The following is a 23,110-nucleotide window of genomic DNA, read 5'->3' on the forward strand; positions in this document are numbered from 1 at the left end:
TGCTCTGCACTGACTTCCTGAGCCACAGATGCCAACAGTACCTGTAAGATCTTCTGATGGTGATTCCATTTACCTCAGTGCTCTGAGTGTATAGGAAGGAAGTCTGGGATGGTGTATGCCTTTATCCTTTGGTGTTGATGCTATTATTTGGTCCACAGTGTAGCTTGGTGTAACACGTATCTAAATATCTACCCCTGCCCCACCCAAAGAGAGAAAAAAATATATACTATCTGCCCTGAAAAGAAGTGATTTCTCATTGTGAAAGTTTTTAAACATCCACTTTCCAGATGGACCACTTTGCTAAATACAAAAAAAAAAAAAAAGGAAAATAAAGTTGAACCATGTGAAATGGTCTCTGAATACTGCTGCTTACTAGACTATTTCATTCCATCTTACGGAACTTTATGATAAAATATCAGCAAGCTCATAAAGAAGGCTGTTTTAAGGTCCATAATCTTTCTAACCATAACAAAAGGGGTGGTAACTATATTGTACAAGGCTGCGATGGAAAAATGTGCTAAAGTATTTCCATAAATCAAACGTAGCACTTTGGCATTAGCTAGAAAGCATTAAACTTTAGCAGATTAGAACCAGATGATTTTAAAATAGAAACTTACATAACTTGATGGTGTGATTTTTTTTTCCCTCTCCCCAGCACAAAGTTTATCTTCATGAAGTTACCTTGGCTGCTCTGTAATAGGTATTTAAGAAGTAAGGGCAGTGTCTGGGCATTATTCATCTTTGTGGCTCCCACGGTGCCTACTGTTATGTCGAGCAGTTGGGATTGGTGGAGGGGAGAAATATGAAATCTCAGAGGCTATTAACAAGGACAAAATAATCGGCAAGGAAATGTGATACTGATGGCTAAATGGCTTTGCAGGTGCACAAGCCGCTGCTCCCCAGAACCCAGCTGACACAGCGTCTTGCTTTCCCTTTCATTGTTAAAAGTTTCCTCTCAATAAACCAACAAATATCTGTCACCATGCTCTGAAGTGCTGTCACCCTGCAATTTCCTAATACCTGACCCTCCTTTCTGTTTCAGCCACCTCAGTGGTCACTTCTCCCTCTCCTCATTACACAGTGTTAGGATCCTGTACCTCCAGGCCAGGCCCAGGAGTCTAGTGCAACACACTGACTGGGTGTCTTTGATTGTAAGACTTCTGTGGAAAGGACCCGCAAAGTGCACATGAGTGGGGAGAGGCCCTTGCTCTCTGGTAGAGGGTGAGTGCAATGGAAAGAAGCCAGGTAAAGATTGGGTTAAAGGGGAATACTTTCTTTGCCTGTCTTCATTAGGGCTCTGTGATAAAACACCATGAACCAAAGCAACTAAGGGAAGAAAGTGTTTATTTCAGCTTAAAGTTTCCCATCAAAGTCCATCACCGAGGGAAGTCAAAGCAAGAACTCAAGGCAGGAACCTGGAGGCAGCAATTGATGCAGAAGTCATGGAAGAGTGTTGCTAGCTGGCTTGCTCCTTCTACCTTGCTCAGCCGGGTTTCTTATACAAATCAGGACATCCTACGCAGGGATGGCACCCGCTTCCATGAGCTGGGCCCTACCATATCAATCATTAATGAAGAAAATGCCCCACAGATGTGCCCACAGGCAAATCTTATGGATGAATTTTCTCAAAATCCCTCTTCCCAGACATGTCTAGGTTTGTAGCATGTTGACAGAACCCAACCAGCATGTTGCCGTATGAGTTAGATGATCTTGGAGCAGACTTCAGGCATGGCTGATTCAGGAGACACGGACAAGGTCAGGACTTTCCAGTCATTTGTTCTTGGTCTCGGCTTCGTTTTGCTTGGAGTGTGATCCTCTCTCCCTACAAACATGCTACAAAGAGAAAAGGGTATTTACTGTTAAGCATAGCTTATAGTATATGATCCAAAGATGGAGAAGCCTTCTTTTCATAGTACATTTACAAAATCTCGAAGAAGACCTCAGATTGATTTTCTGACTCATGTGCTAAGTTCTCAGATAAATCACTGTGGACGAGGGGGGGTCAAGCCTCTGCTTGGCCAGGCCTGTGTGGTGATTAGATTAAGTGGATGGATGAGAACTGGACACTAATTGCATATGGGAAGTTCAATCGGAGTGAGGGTTTGGCTCTAGGTGCCTAAGACAATGGTCATGTCAAAAAAAGAGTAGCTTTAAGTGAACTACATCCATTCAAGGGGGTTTTAGATTTGTGTTATTGTGAGGAGCAAAACAGCTGCTGGTGAAGCCGGGCGTGGTGGCGCACGCCTTTAATCCCAGCACTCGGGAGGCAGAGGCAGGCGGATTTCTGAGTTCGAGGCCAGCCTGGTCTACAAAGTGAGTGCTAGGACAGCCAGGGCTACACAGAGAAACCCTGTCTCGAAAAACCAAAAAAAAAAAAAAAAAAAAAAACAGCTGCTGGTGATGGTGGTGGTGATGTTGCCTGTGTTGGTCAGCTTCCACTGTAACAACACCTGAGGTGATTAAGTTAAAAACAAATGTTTGCTGGGGCTCAGCGTTTTGAAGTTTTCCATCTATAGTCAGTTAGCCTCATTGCTTTAGAGCCTGTGACAAGGTAGCACATTATGGTGGGAGTATGCGGCCCAGGCAATTATTCACCACTGGACTGAGTACCAAACTTAGAAGGAAGAGATTGGTACACCATAATCCCTTTCCAGTGATCCAACTCCTATCTGCTATGGTCCACTTCCTATAGATTCCTCTACCTCACAATAGGCCAATGGTTCTCAACCTCCCTAATGCTGTGACCCTTTAATACAGTTACTCATGTTGTGGTGACCCTCAACAGTAAAATTAATTCACTGATACTTCATAACTATAATATTGCTACTATTATGGATTATAATGCAAATATCTTATATGCAGGGTATCTCATATGTGTCCAACTCACAGGTTGAGAACCTCTGGTCTAAAGCATAATTGTTTGGAAGAGGAGATGGATAGAGACAGAGACAGGCAGAAAGACAAACAGACAGACAGAGACAGATGGGGGATTCTAACTGTGTTTTAAGGAACGACACACAGAACAAGATATGCAGCATAAACCAGCACACTAAAGATTCAAGAAAGAGCTGCCACACTAACAAAGCAACTGAACCTAAGGTCAATGTAGGCAGAATTTTATCTTCCTTGGAAGACCTCAACCTGTTTTCTGTTGGCCTTCAACTGCTTAGATGAGATCCACTCGTGTGATAAAGGGTCATCTTCTTTATTCATTGTCTACTGATGTTAATGTTAACCTAATCTATAAAATTATCCTTATATTAGCATCTAGTATGCAAATTTGTTTTTAAAAATATCTGGAGACACGGCCTAGCCAGGTTGACACATAGAGCTAATCACAACGTTTGAACACGTAGCACTTAAAAGATGTCGCTGGGATATCTGGGCGTGGTAGGAAATGAGTTTGTGACTCAGAACCTATGTTGTGAAGTGTGGTTGTTATTGGAACAGAAGCAAGAGGATAAATTGCAGGAGAGGATGCGCTAGAGAAGAGGAGGCAGAAGGCAAACACGCTGAGGAAATGCCTGCCTCAAGAGAAAACAGGAAAGGACAGGGCAGAGGTGGGAGGGGATAAAGGGATCTGCTGTCCATCTGGAAACCGGAAGGTGCATCTAGCTCAAGCCAGAGGAAGTGAGAAGGCACCAGGTGCAGAGAGAGGCAAAGCAAAGGGAGAAGACCCTCCAGCCTTAGCAGCAGAGACGTTGGTGGCTCTCAGTGGAGCATGGTCCTTCCAGTGGGCCATGCAGGACTCACATTGGGCCACGTGCTAGACACAGCCACTGTGATCCAAGGGCAGAAATTCTCTGAAACTCTGAGAGCCATCCTACAGGAGCCATTTTATACGAGCTGAAATGATTCTTCCTCACTGTCCTGGTTATAAGCTTGTGTTTCACGAACCTTTCTCATCTTCTTGTTCTAGTAACATAAACATTCTCACTGCCCTAAATGTTGCTGCTTAGAAAGACTGCAAATGGTAGGGACAGAAACAGAGGTGCTGGGCTTGATTTAGGAGCTAGCATGTGAGACCATTCACTCTGGCTACAGAGACTCGTGGGCACTAAGGAAAGGTTGGATGCCATAGGGAGACTCTAGAGACTAGAGGATGTATTCAGACTGCCACAAATAGAATATACAAAATTCTAGAACTTTGACATGGCTCACTTGGCCACAAACCCCCACTGGATTGGCACAAGGTTGTGTCTCCTTCATTTCCTCTAGAAATCCTCTGAAAGATGAATAAATCTGCTCATGAAATTGGCCTCTGACCCCATGGGAGCAATTGTAATCTGGGATAATAAGGAGCTGCTCTCAGGGGTGGGGGATACCTGAATTGATCCGAGGCATGAATGACTCAGGAACTTGAAAGGAAAGAATTCCAGAGCTGTCTGGAAGAAGGACTCTTATTCTGACAACAGGAGATATATAGATGATGGCTTTTGAGTCATTCCTTTATATGGCAGGTTCCACGTTCTCCATTCAATCAACAGTGGAACTGTAAATTGTGTGTGTGTAAGGGGGGGGGGGAGAAGATGCATGTCTGTTAAACATATACCGATGTTTTTACTTGTGATTATCCCCTATATAACCTATTTACATAGCATTTACATTGCATTGGGTATAATATATGAGCTATCTAGAGAGGATTTAGAGCATACAGGAAGATCTGCATGGAATCTCTGCTAATGCTAGTGCATCCTCATACAAGATATTTGAGCATCTGCATAATCTGCTAACCATATGAGGCCTTATAACCAATACCCCCCACCCCCAGATACTGAAGGAAGGACAACTATGTAAGGTGACTTGGGGCTGGCAATTTGGGAGTTGTGGCTTTTGCCACCAAAGGTCAGCAGAGGCCAAGGACTTGCTTCTAGTCACTCCTGTCTGCCCTTCCTAAGACCAGAAGCTCAAGTTTAGAACATGAGTCACGGGAACCGCAAGGCCTCAGAGTTCGAGGAAGCCCCTGTACCTCCTACTTGTCTGCATCTTCAGTGATGAAACCACAGAGCACCAAGACTTCAGCAAATTAAAGGATCTCATAGTCTGTAAACCTCAGTGGTGCACAGGAGTGAGTCCGAGCAGCTGGTGCCTGGTCATTAGCACAGCCTCCCTTCAGTTTTGCATATAAAGAAGGGAGCTGCCCCTTATTACTCAGCTTCTGTGGGCAGAAAGGAATGTGTCACCCATACTCCACTGGGCAAGTAGCAGGTGGACGCTGTTGCCCCTGCCACCACCTATGCCCTGAGCTGACACCTGACCAGCATCTTTCTATCAGATGAAATAACACATGGCCTCTTCAAGTGAATCAAACTCTTCAGAAGCTAGGCTGGACCTGGGCACAATGTGCTGTGCTGTGCTGTGCTGTGCTGTGCTGTGCTGTGCTGTGCTGTGCTGTGCTGTGCTGTGCTGTGCTGTGCTTCCACCCCACATTCTTCCCTCCTGCCCCCTCCACCGGGCCCTGCGTGGCTGGGATTCCTTTTTCTGGCTCAGCAGCAGCCGCTGACAGTAAATTAAGCTAGGCAAACAGGCCTGAGGTCCTTGGATCTGTGGATGTTTGATGCTCATGTGGGGATATAAGGAGGGCCTTCTCTGAGGATTAGAGCAGGTCAGTTTCTTGGTTTCTTTGGGACTGTTGGGGTGAGAGATATGCCTCAAACCCATAAAGAAGTAGCTAAGTCCAGCAAAGTGGTCATTTGGGAGTTCAACTCCCCACGCCCCCATTCACACACACCCTTCCCAGTATTGTCCCAACACCACCCATGCTTGGAGTTACTCTGGATGTTAGATGCTGAAAGTGCCTGGCAACAGCCTCTGAGCTCTGGAAATGGCAAAACTCTTGAGTACATTGGAAACAGACAGTCCCACCCTAGAGCCAGGGCCCTGAGTCCATAGTTTGTTCACAGACATTAGGCAGGTGAAACAGGAGAATCTCTGGGGTTCACTGGCCAGCCAGCCTAGTCCAAAACAGTAAGACTCATGTCCTATTAAGAGAATCTGTTAGGCTGGGCAGTGGTGGTGCATGCCTTCAATCTCAGCATTTGGAAGGCAGAGGCAGGTGGATTTCTGAGTTCGAGGCCAGCCTGGTCTACAGAGTGAGTTCCAGGACAGCCAAAGGCTACCCAGAGAAACCCTGTCTCGAAGAGAGAGAGAGAGAGAGAGAGAGAGAGAGAGAGAGAGAGAGAGAGAGAGAGAGAGAGAGAGAGAGAGAATGAATCTGTCTCAAATAATAAGATAGGGACTAGAGAGCTAGCACAGCAGTTAAGACTGCATGTTGCTCTTTAAAAGAGTATAGGTCCCAGTACCATTTTTGGGTGACTCACAACTAACTGTAACTCTAGCTTCCAGCTGTGAGGCATGGGAAGGATCCAGTGCCCTCTTCGGTCCTCTGTGAGCATCCACACATGTGGCATATACATATACACATAAATTAAATTTTTTTTTAAAAATTGAAAAACTAAGGTAGATGATCCCTGGAGATGACACACAGGATTGCCCTCTGACCTCTGAACATACACTAAATGAGGCACATAAACCCACACACATAGACAGATAAGTCAGTTCAATTAAAAATAGGAGAAAGAGTGTTTAAAGGAAGTGCCTTGCAAGAGTAACCCTCTATGAAGGGTTAGCAAGCGGTAGAAACACATGCATTTGTCTTTATCATTTAAAAGATGGTCTGTAACATTGTTGTTACGTGGGGCCCTTCAGAGAAAACAGCTCAGTCCTGACATGGGCTTCCCATTTATCTGGTACTGGAAGATCGCCTTGACCTTTGTGAAAATCCACAATCTAAAGTTTCCACGTACCCTTGGAAGGGATTGCCACAGCAGTTTCATATAACAAGCTGGACAAAGTAAAACTCGCAAGAGCAGAAACACCTCAAAGCTAGAGAAAAACAGGCATGCACCTTTGCCTGGCAGCCTGCACATTTTTGCTTTTAAGCCCCTTGGTCCATATAAACTATAGTAATGTGAACCTTTGCATATTTTTTGGAAGACAATAAATGTAAATCTTTATTGCGTGCTTCTATATTTTTCTTACGACTTCACCCCTCAGTTAATTCCCTCACCGTTTCAAAGAAGGGAAACACGAAGCTCAGACTGGAACCCTGCAATTGCTTGTCATATTTCACCCGAGTTGAGTGAATTCACTTAGTGTGTAATTTAAGCTGTCAGCCGTCCTTAGTTCTTAGGGTAGAGAAAGGGTGTAATTAAGTATTCCCAGGTTAACAGCGTTGAACATCAGAACTTCACAGTTGTGGGGCTTTACACCATAAGTCTAGATGCTGCCCACGAGTCACTCCACTTACCATGGCGTGCCCATGTTTACGGAAAATTGGCTGGAACTAAAGTATTCAACTCTACCACTGCATTCTGGGGACAGAAGTTAGAAGTGAGGGAGGTGGTGAGTTTTTTAGAAAACTCTGCAGTGTCATGTGGTGAAAGGTTGGCTGAACATAAGACCTCATGAAGTCATTCCAGTGGGCAGCTCATTTCTACCATAGCACGCACACTGTAAGAGGATGCATTTCCAATTCAGAGCCCCATCTGGTCCCAGGTGGCTTAGCAGTGCGTTAGGGAGAAATGAAGTCTAAAGTAACCCAGGGATCATGACCCAACGAGCCTTTTTAATATATACCACCCTCATCTGCAGAGACAAATTTTCAAGAAATATCTCCTTACCAACCTCTTCAGGAAATGTAATTTAGTCCTAGTTCACTGTTGTTAATAGAGTGTGCTGGTGGGGTGGGTTGAGTAACCTATGACCCACGACGAATATTCTAAGTACATTGAATCGGTTGGCACGGATGACAGTGGCCTGTTGGGTCCAACTTATAGAGAAAAGAAGGTCAAATGGTCATGATTGCTTCTTAAAAGAAGTAGAAATTGGGAACTCATGACCTTAACCATAGCTAATGAGGAGACACAGAGAAAGATGGGAGCCTGGGATTGGAGAGTATAGGCAGCAATGGATTTTCTAGAAAATGTTTCCTGAAGAAATGGACTGCAAGCTGGGGCAAGATGAGATGCAGGTAAGCAGAGGATGAAAAGAATGAGGAGCCTTGTGTGTGTGTGTGTGTGCACATGTGTGTGCACATGTGTGTGCATGTGTGTATGTGTGTTTGTATGTGTATATGCACATGTATGTATGTGTTTGTGTGTGTGCACATGTGTGTGCATGTGTGTATGTGTGTGTGTTTGTATATGTGTGTATGTGTATGCATGTGTGTGCATGTGTGTGGTATGCATGTGCATCTTTGTATGTGTGTGTGTAGGTATGTTTGTGTGTGTGTGTGTTTGTATGTGTGTATGATGTGTACATGCGTTTGTGTGCATGCATGTGTGTGTTTGTGTGTGTGTATGTTTGTATACGATGTATACATGTGTTTGTGTGCATGCGTGTGTGGTTGTATGTGTGTGTATGTTTGTGTATGATGTATGTGTGCTTGTATGTGTGTGTATGATGTATGTGTATTTGTATTGTGTGCATGTGTGTATGTTTACTCTATTTGACAGCATCCCCATATGCCTAGTCCTCCACTGAGCTGTAGACTTACCCTTAAAGAAACAATCAACAGGGCTCAGATAATTGTGCTAAGAAGAAGCCTGATGGGCACTGTCGCTCTTTTGTGAGGGCTACACCAACCCAGGAAGGAGCCCGCCTGGGTTTCTATTGTAAACCTGTCACTCATCTGCCCTGTAACTTTGTGTGAACTGCAAACCTTTCCGGAAGTTTCCATGCTGTAATACATAAGCTAAGAACAATCCACCTCCTGGATTAGGCCCACAAGACAAATGCTAAGGGAGACAATGTCTGTAAACAACTACTGTAAAAAGCTCTGGGAAAAGTCATCGCACTGAAAGAGAAGTCTCAGTGGCTTGTCTTTGGGGAGTTTTATAGACTTGACATAGAGCGGAAAAGCATCATGGGCATTATTTTTTTGAGATGATTTTGTATGTACAGATTTTTAAATAAATGACATCAAACTAGAAGTGGTACTGCATAGTCCTAGCATGCCTCTTTGTTTGGGACTCGTCCTGCTTTCTCTGGTCTGGTCTTCAGCCAGCTTCTGGGTTGTTTCAGATGTAGAAGGATCTGAACTCAAAGCCAGAAAAGTCTTGTAGCATTTTAGAACATAAGTGGCACATTTTCTGTGGAGAGGCAGATGATACTATTTTATTTGTCATATTTGTTTTATTTTTGTGAGATTTGCTGTTGTTTTGGGGGGAAGAGAGGGTGGTCTCAGCTCACCCATACTGATCTTGAAGTTAGCAAGTGCTTCTGGGTGAACAGGTATTATAGACATGTGCTAGCATGCGTGGCTATAGTATTATCTTATAATAAATACATTCTTTAGCTTTGTGGTGTTTACCAACTCAGGGGCAACCACTCAGCCCCAGCTTTACAACTCAGCAGATTGTACTTAAATATGCCAACACAACTTTCTCGTATAGACAACATAGAAATTTGAATTACGCCTAATTTTTACATCTCTCAAAATGTTATTCTTTTGCCTCCTCCCAAACCACTTAGCAATGTGAATGCTATTCCTAGCTCACAGAGACAGAACTGCCAGCAGCCTGGCATTGGTTCTGAAAAGGAGCATCCTGTGCCTATGCTAACAAATGAGACCTGGAGGGTGTTCTCAGACATAAGGATTTTCTTCTATTTCTTTCCTGGGCACTAGGCCGAACTTGGAGGTAAACATGTGTTCTCTGAATTACTTCCTGATCCACAGGGCAATGACTTAAGTACATACACGGTATAAAGAGACAGAGAGATCAAGTAGCCATCACCTTGTTCTTTCAGAACCCACCCAAAGCTGGAGGAACAGACGTCAACACACCACCAGCATCCAAACATGGAAAAAGCACTTTTAAGAGATCTGTGTTCCAAGTACAATGGGAGCACAGTCAGGGGAAGGAGAGATTTGTTCTGAAAGGGCGAGGTGGGCAGGGCGGGGGCTGTGGACCAGCACACACAAAGGCATTAGTGTGTTAAGCTAGGCCTGATAGTGGACAAGCAGCCAGAGCATTCTCTGTAGAAAGACCCATCTGTGCAATGCCAGTAAGGTATAAATAAGCCTGGGGTGTGGAGGAAAAAACTGAAATGAGGATTGGTGAAGTTCTCATTATAGTCCACACCAAGGTGTCTGCTTCCTAAGACGTTAGCATATCGATAAGAGACTGTTCAATTCAATCTACATGCCATCCCCTCTGTCCTCTGGGAAGGGAGCTGGTAGTAACGCTGAAGATAGAGAGATTTCGAGGAAGGAAACTAAAGAGACATCTCTAAATAGAGTGGAGAGTCAGGAGAGTGGCTTACCATACATATGACTAGTAGGACCACACGCAGAGGGCTCAAGGTCTCTGCGTGTCAGCTTTGAGTTCTCTTTGAAGACTCTGACTGCTGACTCCCCAGGGGGCTCTCCTCCTTGCTCATGGGCTCTAGTTCTTTCACCCAGACAAAATAGCCACTGGGTTCTGCCTGAGCCACGAGCAGTTCCAGTATTTGCTTGATTTCCATGTGTGTTCTGAACAATGTCCAATGGCTACTAATAAAATCCCTCAGAAGGCACCGGGTGCCATTTCCCTGACTCCTGGATGCAGTAGGGTCTAACCGGGCATGGCTTTCTCCAAAAAGGCACCTACTCATAGGATGCTGGTGAGCATGGGTTGGGACTGAGCCCCAGGGTCCTCGGCGGTCCTCGGCGGTTCTAGAAAGGTACCAACCAACCCACTGGTTTCCTGAATAATTTAATTATATAATCAGTTTTTCATATTTTTCACATTCAGCATCTCAGGCAATCAATACAGAAAGGGCTGTTTCTTTATTTACTGAATTTGTGTTTCTCCAAAAGGTTTAGAGGGAGCATAACCAATAAAAGCAAAATGACTTATGTTACTTAAGCTGCACTGAGATCATAGCATAATAATAAGGGCAAAACCAGGGAAATAGATTGTTTTCTTCTCAAAATTCTTAGATGGCTTCCTATCACACTCAAGGAAAACCCTAGCTCTCTTCCCTAGCAGGTACACATTATTATGTCCTCATTTTATAAGGCTAACATTGCAAAGTTAAAAATGTGTAGCGATTCACCTGATAGGAATCAAGCCGTCTACCTTGAGAAGGCAATTCCACAAACGCCTAGCACAGGCTTTGGCAATCTGCTTTTGCAATGTTGAGGTTGAATGGGTTAGCCTTGCTTTAATCCACTCATCTAAGCATGATTCAGCCTGGCTGCTGAAGACGTCAAAGGAATGCTATCTCCGTCTCCTGGGGAGCCAGGACACATCTAGAGAGAAAGATTTGACTTGTCCTGCAAACATAGGTCCCTAGTGTGAATCTTCAGGGCTGCCAGGATGATCCTGCTACCGCAATCTGCTTCATGCCTAATCTGCGTACAAAAGACCTTGCAAATCACACAGGTTCAATTCGGCTTTGAGATCAGGGAGTAAAAGCCATGACCTGGAAGGGGCCTGAACCGGGATGTCAACTTCACGAAGGTGACCAGGGGCATCTTGCAGAGCAAACTCCAAGCTGCAGCCAAACGTGGATTCAATTGTCAACGTAAACCCTACCCCACCCCCACCCCCAGAAACCACTTTTATGCGGCATCTGCTCTCCTGTGCTTTTGGCTTAAATCATTTATTTTCAAAAGTTTTAATCCATTGGAAATTTAGAAGGGGATTGGGGAGGTAAAACTGATTCTGGACTACCTTAGTCAGGAAAGAAGTAAGAGCTGATTTTTTTTTTCCACCCGAGTCCTGCAGTCTGGCTGGAATGCATCCCAACTGGGGGATAGTCCTGAATGCTCCAAGTCCTGAGGCCCAAGGAAAAGAAAAGCCTGTCTTCTCCTGAGTGGTTCTCTTTCTCTATAGAAATCTCAAAATGGAACCGCTCTACAAATCATGTCCCGTGCTCTGCCTGAAAGAGGCTGTTCTTTTTTTTTTTTTTTTTTTTTTACCAGGCTTATCAAACAGAAGCGTTCTCCCTGAATAATAAGTGTGAGTGGGCTAATGGGTCATTTGAGGGAGAGAGGTCAAAAGGAAAAGGCCTCGGTGTTCAAAAGCGGAATCTGGCAATGCCAGCGGTCAAAGAGCAGAGTGCTGGGTGGACAGGCATGATGTATCGGGTGTGTTCTATAGAACCTGCATGGGTTCCCACCTAACCTTTATCCTCGGAGGTCCTAGTGAGAAGAACCGGGAAAGCCTGGTGCTTGTGAGTGAGTTGCTTTTCATTGAGAAAGAAATGTTTTCCAGCTCCTAGCAGACTGACTTAGCAAAGTACTTTGAACACTTGGGGGTGAGGGGAGCAGCCACAGAAAAGGGAAGGGGAAGAGAAAAGACAGGGAAAGAGAGTTATCAGCAGGGGTGGTTAGTAAAAAAAAAGGGGGGGTACTGGAGACAGAAAACCCTTTGTTCCTCCAGCTCGTTTCATGTAGAGATTGTAAGGTGAATGGCTTTGAAATGAAATGGGTTTATGAACTAGTTGCTAGGTCACAGGAAGCGCGATCGTCAGACTGCTTTGTGAATTCGGATTCTTTAAAACTTAGGTTACTCTCAAAAGGCACGTACCTCCTTTGTCTGGTTCCTATGTCTTTCCTCTTTATATTTTTATTTCTCCGGGTGGCTGGGGCCGCCTCCCCACTTTCTGTTTTCTCCTCCGCCCTTTTGATAACCTGAAAAGAAATGATCGTATTACACGCTCTTTGTCGGAGGGTTTCAGAAGTTAGAGGTGGGCGGGGTGGAGGCGTTACCTTCCCCACCACCAGCAGCCAATGGCGGCGCGGTATGCAAACGAGGCCCGCGCTGTGCCTGTCTGGATCTGGGCTGTGAGCTCAGAGACTCCGCAGTGCGCGGGAGGCGAAGATTTCTCATTTCTATCCAGCCCTGCGCTCAATGGAGGGGCGGACTCTGCAGTGCCTCACTCACTGTGTGATTCGATAGGACCAGGGCTCATCAGATCACCGCCGAGATGAAGTACAAGGTAAGAGTGCCTTGTACGCCGTCTCCTGAGAAGCTGGAGGCAGCTTGCCGGCCGGCGCCTTTCCCACCTTGACAACTGGGCAGGGATCCCTTGTGTGTCTGGTTTTACTGAGCTGCGTCTGATCTCGCTTCCAGGCTTCCCCGGGGTGTACCGCCAGCAGACATGCGCTTTCAGATCCACTAGTTCTTGGTGCATGGTTCTGAAAGTTGTTGTGGGTGGCGGAAGGCGATGGAGTAGAGTTAGCATAGGAGCCGCCGCCGGAGATCAGAGGGTGTCTAACTCGCCTCGCAGCAGGCAAATCGCAGGTCTCTGCCTGACCAAAGCCAGCTTGGGGAGCCATAATAAGGAGAGTCAGAACTGCTGAGTCTCTGACAGGCTCTAAAAGCACCTTTTCAGATTTTTGCCTTAAGCACTTGATCTGGGAAGCTGTCTGCTCGAGGTCCTTTCGGTAGAAGCAAATTAAAAACCCAGACACTATCATAGGCGCGATGATGGAGAATTCCCACATCCTTATGAATAAATGGCTGTTAGTCATTTCTGGATAACTCTTTATTGGGGTTGAACGGGTCTGAAAGTATGAAGGCTCCGGCTGGCTTATTTTCCCTGACGCTTACAGAATGTCCTGCTCATAATTTTGGCAGCTCTATTTTCCACTGCATTTTGCACCACGGTTTCTGGGGTTACTCTTGGCAAAATGATTATGCCTTGCTCAGCACATCCCGTCTAATGAGGCAGTTTCCAAGGGACTTGGCCCAGTGGCAGTTCATGGCAATGACTTGGCGGTACTTACGATCCTTTTTTTTTTTTTTTTTTTTTTTCCAATTTTAATGGTGAATAGACGTGAGTCCTCAACTTTTAAAGGACGGTGTCATTTCAAAAATTCGTTTTGGTAAGGTGACTTAACAGAGCCAGTTAAACTGACCTTGCTAGGGGCTAACTTGGCTTCCCTCTGCGGTATGTAGCCTCTGGCCCTTCTTTTGGGATAGAAGGCTGTAAACACTTGCTATAGCTAACAGCCCTGTCTATAAATCTTGTTCAAAAGCTGTGAGCCAAAGCACGAGTGATAGTTGTTGGGGAAGTTCCAGCAGTCTAAAGACCCAGGTATCCATTGTCACCTATCAGCTTTCCATTTCGTACATCTATGGGGAGAGGCAGAAGAAAGGACAGCTCGAGGAGTCAGTCAGAAATGATGCAGCTTTCTACCTGGCAGGAACAGAATCTTTTTGGAAGTGATGGGAATACATGGTATCTAGCCTGCAATGTTGTTTTTTTCCTCCCCATTCTCCCTGTTGTTGAATCAAGACAGTGTTATAGAGAAAAGAGAAAGGATTGACTCTGTCCATCATTGGGATATTAAATAGCTGGTGTGAACTCTGAGTGCTGCAGTCTAGAAGTTGAGTGAGGACATGTGACGACATCTAAAGTCACTTTGGTTCAGTGACCTCATCATGTTTAGCTTTGCTCTTTATGGAAAGAAAATATCATGGGGACTGATGATTTATACTGCAGGTGAGAAACTGCAACCGGGGAATGCTTTCCGCTTGGCTGTGTCTGCCCAGAGTTGAACACTTTGCCGAGCAATAGAAACACATGGTTATTTATCATCATCATCACCATCATTATCATCATCATCATCATCATCTCATCATCTCATTATTATTGTAGACAACTTCACCAGCAAAAATGCTGTGCTCCCCAAGTAAACACCTCACACATGGGCACCCTGAGTTGACCGTAGCAGAAGCGAGCCACTTTTCCCTCTGTCATAACGTCTATTTAGCTAATGAAAGATAACTGTCTTTCAGGAGAGAATTAGTCATCCTGTGTAGGAGATGCTAAAGCACAGGCATGATGGGTAAAGCAATACAAGTCCGCCACACTTAACTCTCCCCATTAGCTCCGAGGCACACTTATTTTCCAAGGGTAGCAACTGTGGCACACAGAAGTTAAATGATGGGTTTGGTTTTTTTTTTCCGACACACCAACTGAGGAGCATGGGATTGAAAGTGATCTTGATCTAATACTGGTGATTTAAACACTACCAGGAGAGGGAAAACAAACCCTAAAGCAGAAATCATCTGTAACTCCCTAAAACATCCCTCAGACCAGTATGTTCTGGTCTCAGAAAGTTCAGAACTATTCCCTCCCAAGCATTCTCCCAGGATAGTTAGTCTTCTATTTTGTTTCAGTGGTAACTCTGCAAACTGAAATACGAAGTTGGCATTTATTTGTTTAATTGGAGCTACTTAAGTAGTAAAACCAGATAATTATTAGATTGTAAAACCCAGGAGTCTGGAATTATCTCTTAAACACTATGTTGCACATAAACTATAAATTTAGCTTGGGCTTAAAAATGGATCATTGTAAGATTTATAAATCAGGCTTAACAGGCTTCTCTTTCTTTCTTTTTCTTTCTTTCTTTTTTTTTCCTTTCTTTTTGGTCTGTTGTTAACCAGATGGTCTTGTTTAGCTACTTCAGGGTTCATAACCAGGGTGCAATCAACTTCCACTCAGTTTGTCCTCAAAATACACAGCTCGAGGCAGCCAGCAATTACAACTATGGGGGCTGTGGAATGCAAGCTATTGCTTTAGGTAAATCTTTCCGCTTAGTACACATCTAGTCTGCTTTTAGTTTACTTACATTTTTGTTTGTTCGTGGAAAGACTGTCATGGGTGTTTAAGGTTCCATTTCTCTTAGAAGAGTCTGTCTGGATGACAGTGAATTGTACAAGCTTCCTTTGTTAAGATTCTACATAATGAAGCCAGGCATGGTGGAGCACACCTTTAATCACGGTTCTTCTGGAGGCAGAGGCAGGGGGGTCCCTATGAGTTCCAGGCCAGCCAAGGCTACATCGTGAGACCTCGACTCAGACACAACAACAACAAAATGTTCTATATAAAATCCCTTTAATGTAGAGCCTATGTTCCTTGTGCCTCTATGGCCTTGGCTTGCCTGTCCAATAGAAGACCGGAGGGTATGAAGGTGGCCAGAGGGTCTTGCCCTTTGTTCTGCAGGTGAGGGACTAGTTCCAGTCCCTCATCTTTAACCGGAGTCCTGAAGGCCCTGCCCACATAGTGTGGGCCTGGAATGAGGCCCAACCTACTTCATGCCCAGGCCTGGAAGGTGTTCACTAAGTGCAGCACATGACTGAGTTCTTGCGGCTAAGGCACTTTTGAGGCTTTGCCAAGTTTCAGAACCCTTAAGTGTCTGCAGTCAGTTTAATCTATTTTCTAGTCAATATAAAGAAAGGGAAAAAAATTGCTCTTCAATGGTTTGACTTTAAAAACAAGGTATAGTAGAATATGGCAATATAGTTTTTAAAACACCTACAGTCTGGAATTCAGATTCCTGTAGTCCAATGAATGAGAGCAAAGAAACTCAAGGAAAAGAGAAAGCTACAGTCAAAGGCTTCTGGAGAGGAACTTAGAAAATATTTTTATTTTCCAAAGCTGTCTTAAAGGAGAAGTTATAGCAGACCTTTGGTTTAGATGATAATGACCATTTATACCCCTTTTTGGTTTGATGTTTAAGCTTTAAATTTTTTTTCTAAACTGCTTGTTGTGTTCAATGGAAACTTAGGTCCCCTTCCATCCCCACCAACTTTCAAAATGGTGTGTGCTGCCTGTAAATTTAAAAGCAGACAGAAGGCGTTTTGAAAAACATAGCTTCATTATTTATGGTTTTATATTTACCTAGGAAACCCAGTTTAAAGCTAAAGGACTTTACATGTCCAGAGATGAGGCTTTGTCAAAATTGCAGGTGTCTTGATAATAACATGTTTAGCACGCTGTACAACACATGCTGAAGCCCTCAGCAACCTCTTCTTCTTAGACCACACATTGTCCCTATGCCCGGAACCTTGCAAGTGCCTTCCCATTCCCTCCTCCTTACCCTGAGTCTCAGACAAAATAAAACAAAGCCAGACAAAATCCTGCCTCGACACCTTTCAAAGCCTTGGCAGATTCTGTCTCTCCTTTGTGTCGGTACACCAGGACCGCATCTTACCTTTTCAAATGAGCCCTAATAACAGATGCTTGTGTGGCTCACTGGCACCCTGCTACCCAAATGGGCATGACACCCTAGTGCCCACCCCCTCTCCTTCTTGCCTTGGCTGCCCCTTGGACTCTTCTGTGGGGGTTCCCACTCCTTTCATGGGCATGTGATTTCAAGCCAGTGTGACTTGAGTAACTACTAAGTCCCACTCATAAAGCCTCTGTATCTATCCACTCCATAAAGCAATCAAAACCTAAACCTTTGTCTCCTCTAACCCCTGAAGCAGACCTTACATTTTTTTCACCCCTGCCTTATTCCTTTAGCACTGCCTTACTTATTAACCCCTTTCAGTCAAACCACTAATCTAAATGATACCTGCAGTGCAGCCAGTTTTAAGGAAGCCACGTTGAATACAAAAGGCCCATCCTTTACCGATATGTAGGAGCAGAGCAACAGACAAGCCCTTGTTAAAAGTGTAATGTAGACTCCATCAGCCTTGGATAGGCAGGGACTTGGCTTTATATATTCTTGTAATAGAAACAAGATGGAGTGTGGAGGAAGACATTTCCATTTCTTGTGATTTAAGGCCCCATGATCTTGGGCAAATTAAACTCTCAGAGCCTCAGGTTTACCTGTGAATTTGAGACAATATTAACTGCTTTATACCATTATTCTAAAGTCTGGGCTAATGTGTAAAGTTCTTATCTGGGATCCTAGCATAAAGGGAGTAGACAATGAATCCTAGCTAGCCTCAACTCTGAGTGTGTCCTCAGTGGACACTGAAATGTTGGTGTTGATTTCATGACAGATTATATCTAAATTCCAGTTACTAAATTAAGCAGGTTGAGTATTATGGAGTTTACCACAGGTAATGGTGCACGTGATGGAAATAGGCTCACAGGTAGAAGGCGCCAGCAGTGTGCTTATAGCACACAGCCCCCACTTGCCAGCATCGTGTGCTTGGTTTCCTCATTGTTATTGACCAACCTCGAAATTCCTGAAATTACAGGGCCTTTCTCCTAGTGGGCACTCAGCAAATATATCCAGTGCTGAATTACAGGAAGCATCTGTGCCAACAGCTTTTTACAAGGGTTCCACTGGTCCACAGCACGTTAGAAAAAGAATGTTTATTTCAAATTCCACTTTTGCTTCTTTCTGACAATATAATTTTCAGTTACTACTTTAGACCATTATCTTACTAGATAGTCAGAAGAATATTGTAAATGAAAGTCATTGCTTCTTAGCATATACTGACATTTGATAACTGACAGCTATGTATTGCATGATATATAATTTGGATGGATGGATGGATGGATGGATGGATGGATAAATAGACAAACAGACAGACAGACAGACAAAGATCCATGTATACTAATGAAATAGCATAGTAGTTTGTCACAACTAAGATACAATCAGGGCCACTGGTCACAGAGAAATCTACATACCTAGACAGATATACACATACATAGATACACTAACATTATACAGTAAACGTTTTAAAAGGAAACATCCTCTACACTAGTTTCCTCTTGGTAGGGGAGATGGCTCAGTGGATAGAAGCACTCTCTTTGCAAGCCTGAGGACCTAAGTTCGAATCCCCAACACTATAGAAAAAGCTCTGTCGCTGCTCACACATCTAATCCCAGTGCTATGTGGGCAGGGAGTATGGCTACAAGAGATTGCCTGTGCTCGCTGCCAAGTAAACCAGCTTTGAAAACGTTGAGCTCCAAGTTCAATGAGAGACGCTTCCTCTGGGAATGAGGCAGACAGTGACAGAGCAGGGCACCCCCCACCAATGCCTTCTTTCATCCACACTTCACACGTTTACAGCACATAGGCATGCGTGTGCGTGAGCGCACACACACACATACACACACATACACACACATACCACATATGTACCACACTGGCATGGGGGAGACTATTTACCCATACCAAAAGGCTAGCAAGGAAAAGAAAAGATCATTTATTTAAATAGGTGCGATACGTGGATTGGGGGTTATGTGGGAAGTTCATGAGCAGCTCGTTCTTCCTTTGCTGCAGACCCAATGACGTAGATATAAGAAGTACCTATTTTTAGATCATTTTAGGGTTAGAAAGCAGTGGACAAACTGATTTGGAATGCTAACTCTTAGGACCATGGCACTATCCTCAGAAACGTATAGACTTAATTACCAAGCCTCTCTGCCAAGACAAAGGCAACAGGGCCCTTGGGAACAAATACAATATTTCCAACTTAAAATGCCAGAGCTGCTGGTTTCCTAAGCAACAGCAGATTACAAAGAGCAAGGGTATGGAAAGAAGACAAAAATCCCCAAAGTCCTGTTTAGACTCTGTCAACAACAGTCCCTCCATCTTGTTTACTTTGAACATTCCAGGCATCTCCCTGCGGTAGTTCTTACTGGCTAATGAGGGCTCTGCATGCCAGGGGAGCGGCAGTCTGCTGCCAGGGCTCTTCCTGAAGGCTTTCCATTGTACGATGAGTGGTCTTATTGGAGATCTTTTCCACTCTGAGCTGGAAAGGCTGGATTTTTTTTTTTAAAAAAAGAGGGTTCTTTTAATAGACAGTGTGATCTGAGTAACTTGAGGGTTGGCATATCATCTAGTGGCCATGCAATTGGTACTCCAAAAAGTATGGTGACTGATGGTGTGTGATAGTAACTGGTCATGGCTGAGGTGGGGCCTTGGGGCAGCTGATCTTGAGGATGCTGAAACTGTCAGATGGGCTGGGGACACGGCTTGGTCAGTAAAGTGCTTGCTGAGCAAGTATGAAGATCTGAGTTCAATCCCTAGCACCCATGTGCACTGCCTACGAAACCTGTGCTACAGAGATGGGCACAAGAGGATCCCCGCAGCTTTAGTGGCCTGGCAAGCTGGGTGAATAGGTGAACTCCAGGTCCCACGAGAGATCCTGCCTCAAAACCTAACTGGCGCACATTTGTGCAAGCATATATGAACAACTACACACATACACACAAAAATTGCCACTGGACTATTTTCCTTATATGCCTGGGCTTTACCATATCTGCTAAATTCTATATATGCCTCGAGGCAGGGGCCAGTAAGTTGAGAGATGTCATATTTCTTAGTAGATCTTGGTGTTGTAAATTTGAATATCTCTTGACATTTCTAACATGTCAAGGTAATAAAAGGTAATAATAGGTCTAAGATGTTACAAAAAAGAGAAGTTTCTTGTGGGAAATGCTGACGTTCCTTTGTACTCATCAGAAATAAGGATGGAACAACCAGGGATGTGTAAAAGCGCAAGCTCTGCCAACCACAGAGATGCTTGATGGCTCCTTTTGTAGTCAAGTTTAATTCTTTATTTATTCTTATGGGGAGCAATGGAGGGACAGGGTTCAATCTGTGAAGCTCAGTGGAAAGTTGCAGTCATCAAAAACCCATGAGCCACTCAGATTGGAGCCATGTCTCCTCCTCTTCTGTTGAGATGCTGTGCCTTTCGACCGTGTGGCATGTCCTTCATACCTGTCCTTCTCTTTTCCTCAGACAGAAGTTCTCTGGTAGTTTCTGTATCTGGTGGTCAGCTCACTGGTAGTAGCTGTTGGTCTGTTGTGCTTAATTTAGTTTAGGACCTCACAGGCCCTTTGGCTGAAGCTTGTGTTGGCTTTCTCAGCCCTCATGGCTCTGCTCCCTCCAAGTAAAGATGGAACTGAGCTTCTCTGCCTGCCAAGGACAACCACCTCCTAGAATTAGCAGTGACATGCAAAGCCATCACACTGGAATGGGCAGATATACCGATGTGTGCACACTCGGCCCTCTTGAAGATCATTATCTATAGCATTGGTCATCTGCTGATCAATACTCCTGTTTCTGTCCCTGGTCACTTGTACCACTGCTTAGAGCCTGACAGGAAAGTGCCCAGGGACGAACATAAACAGCACAATCCAAAGGCCTCACCTCATTGGGCTAGAACTTCAGTTTAGAAATATGATTCTCAGGCTCAGTCCACATCAAGCTCAATGTGATATGTGAATGGGACATGGGGGTAGAAACAACAGGAAGACCAAGAAGAACGTCTCCCTTCTGGTCCCGTTCACCGGGAGGTAGATTTCTAGACCATATCCAAGAGGCACAGAGGCCCCAGAAGCATATCCTACTCCCTTATTAGAGGTCATGTTGTGACTCAGAGAACATTTGTCTGTCTAGTCATGGCCTCTTGCCATGACCTATTTTTCTCTTGAATCCTTAGTTCAACCAAAATTGAGATCCTTAGCAAAAAAATATATTTTCAAGGCTATCCTTTTTTTTGTAATATATATCCCAAAACAAGATATGTCCTAAAACAAAGGACATTATATATACATCATACATATACATACATATACACATATGTATATATACATACATATACACACACACATATATATAGTTTCCAAGGATTTATCCACATTTCACAAACCAAAGAACCAAAGAACAGGCCATATGGCCTGACACTGGGAAAGATATTTGAGACTGATGACTGTCATGGAAAGTTCAGAAACACATGGCCACTCTACAGATGGTCAACATGGGCTGCCCCAGAGATCAATGAACTGAACAAGGCTCTATCCCTTATGTCAGCATCCTGCAGGAACATATATAAGAGCATTTTTTTAATGGGATTTGGCTGGGTTCTTCATAGAGAGTCCTAAGCAACCCCTAGTCATGAATGAGAAGGCCCTCCTTTCTATCTTCGTGCAGGCATCGGCATCTTTGGAAAGGAAAGCAGGGCTGGTTTTGAAGTGTGGGCTTGTTTGGCACACCTGAGTGGAGGATTGAGTTTCAATTGTTCTTGCTTTTAAACCTGGTCAGGTAGCTCCTTGCCTCATAGCCTGCAGCATCTCTAACCTCCCTCCCACCCTTCTTATTAAGATCTTAATTACAGATGCAACTCAGTTCATGGCTCAAGGGGAAGAATTTCCTTCTCTGAACTGTGCCTGCTTTTGGTGTGGCAGGTATCATCACGATGAGATCATTTCTGGTGTGTAGCCTTTAAGTGCAGGAGTTTTTCTTGTGCAGGGAGGAGGAATGTGGTTAAGACACGATTCTCTGAGCTCAGCCCAGTGCACAGGTAGCTGCTCGCACCTCATAGAGCCTCTTTTCTCCTGAAGGAATTGGAGGTTTTTATGGATGTAATTTCATGAGCTCTCATAATTCTTCCAAGAACTTCTGTAGTATTCCGACTTTGCAAATGGAGAAACAGAGGCATTGGTCATTAGTCCTAAGTACAAGGATGGAGCCTAGACTTTCCTAATGGAATTTAATGGCCATGTACCTAGCCAGTAGAGGGCTGGTCTGTGCACCCAGCAGCATCCCAGATCTAGATTCTAGTAACAGGCATGTATACCCACACTTTTATAACCAAAATTGATCTTTGAGCATTGAAAGTCCACTGGCTGGGCAAGACATCTTCTACTCTAAGCTGCTATTCTAGCTCTCCCGCTTGAAGTACAGAACTCCCCTCCCGGAAGTGTTTGCCATAATTTAATCATGACTGGGGTTGAGCTTAATGTAACAGATCTTAACCCCAAACTAACTTCCTCCTATAGGATTAGCATGGGAATACCACAAAATCATAGAAGCGTAAGATCTCCCCTCAGGCCAAGTGTGAAGCCTCCAAGCCATCTCCATGACAACCACTTCTCCCAAGTTCAGATCCATCCCTGAGTCTCTTCAGAGTGTTGGAGTATGCATCTAGACTTCAGTACTAAAGCAAGCTGTTTGTTCTCAGAAACAAACTTTCTGACCGCTGCCCAGAAGTAATGCTGACGGTGTACAAATGTATACGCCTCTTAGCCAAGGGTGTGGATCTATGTTTTAAAACTCTTTGAAGAGCTCATAGGATAAGTGGATAATAACAGCAAAGCAGTAAACTCAGATCAAGTGACTTTGGGGGAAGGGTTTCATGTTCCCGTGGGTGTGGTTATGCGTGGAGGAGGTTAGAGTTCAACCTCAGGGGTTCCTCTTCCTTTAGGCACCATCAACCTTGCTTTTTTAAGTCAGAGTCTTTCAGAGCCTAGAGCTTACCAGTCAGGCTAGACTGATTGGCCAGCAAGCTCCAAGGGTCTACCTGTCTTTAGTTCTTCAGTATCAGGGTTACAAGTAAGTCATGCCCAGCATTTCTTC

General features: G+C 44.3%; 1 protein-coding gene and 1 long non-coding RNA gene across 4 annotated transcripts in view; one reads left to right on the forward strand and one right to left on the reverse strand.

Moving 5' to 3' along the window:
- Nedd9 (neural precursor cell expressed, developmentally down-regulated 9) overlaps positions 1–23,110 on the forward strand; it is a 180,142-nt gene that overhangs the window by 117,943 nt on the left and 39,089 nt on the right. Inside the window, exon 1 of one of the 2 annotated variants that reach the window (XM_021180651.3) lies at positions 12,865–12,990. The exons of the other annotated variant lie outside the window; for it this stretch is intronic. Within the exon in view, the coding sequence (XP_021036310.1) occupies positions 12,979–12,990 (12 nt within the window). The 5' untranslated portion in view covers positions 12,865–12,978. Of the gene's footprint in view, positions 1–12,864; positions 12,991–23,110 lie in introns of those variants that run through there. 2 annotated transcript variants of the gene reach the window in all.
- The window catches only part of LOC110308234 (uncharacterized), a 29,372-nt gene continuing 7,589 nt past the window's right edge, over positions 1,328–23,110 (reverse strand). The window contains exons 2-3 of one of the 2 annotated variants that reach the window (XR_002379535.3): positions 12,579–12,682; positions 1,328–1,833 (exon numbers count right to left, since the gene is read on the reverse strand). This is a non-coding gene — a long non-coding RNA (uncharacterized LOC110308234). Of the gene's footprint in view, positions 1,834–12,578; positions 12,755–23,110 lie in introns of those variants that run through there. The other variant, XR_015045438.1, reaches the window with a different exon arrangement.

This window comes from Mus caroli, unplaced genomic scaffold, assembly GCF_978045245.1.
Source record: "Mus caroli unplaced genomic scaffold, Mus_caroli_1 scaffold_15, whole genome shotgun sequence".
NCBI lineage: Eukaryota > Metazoa > Chordata > Mammalia > Rodentia > Muridae > Mus > Mus caroli.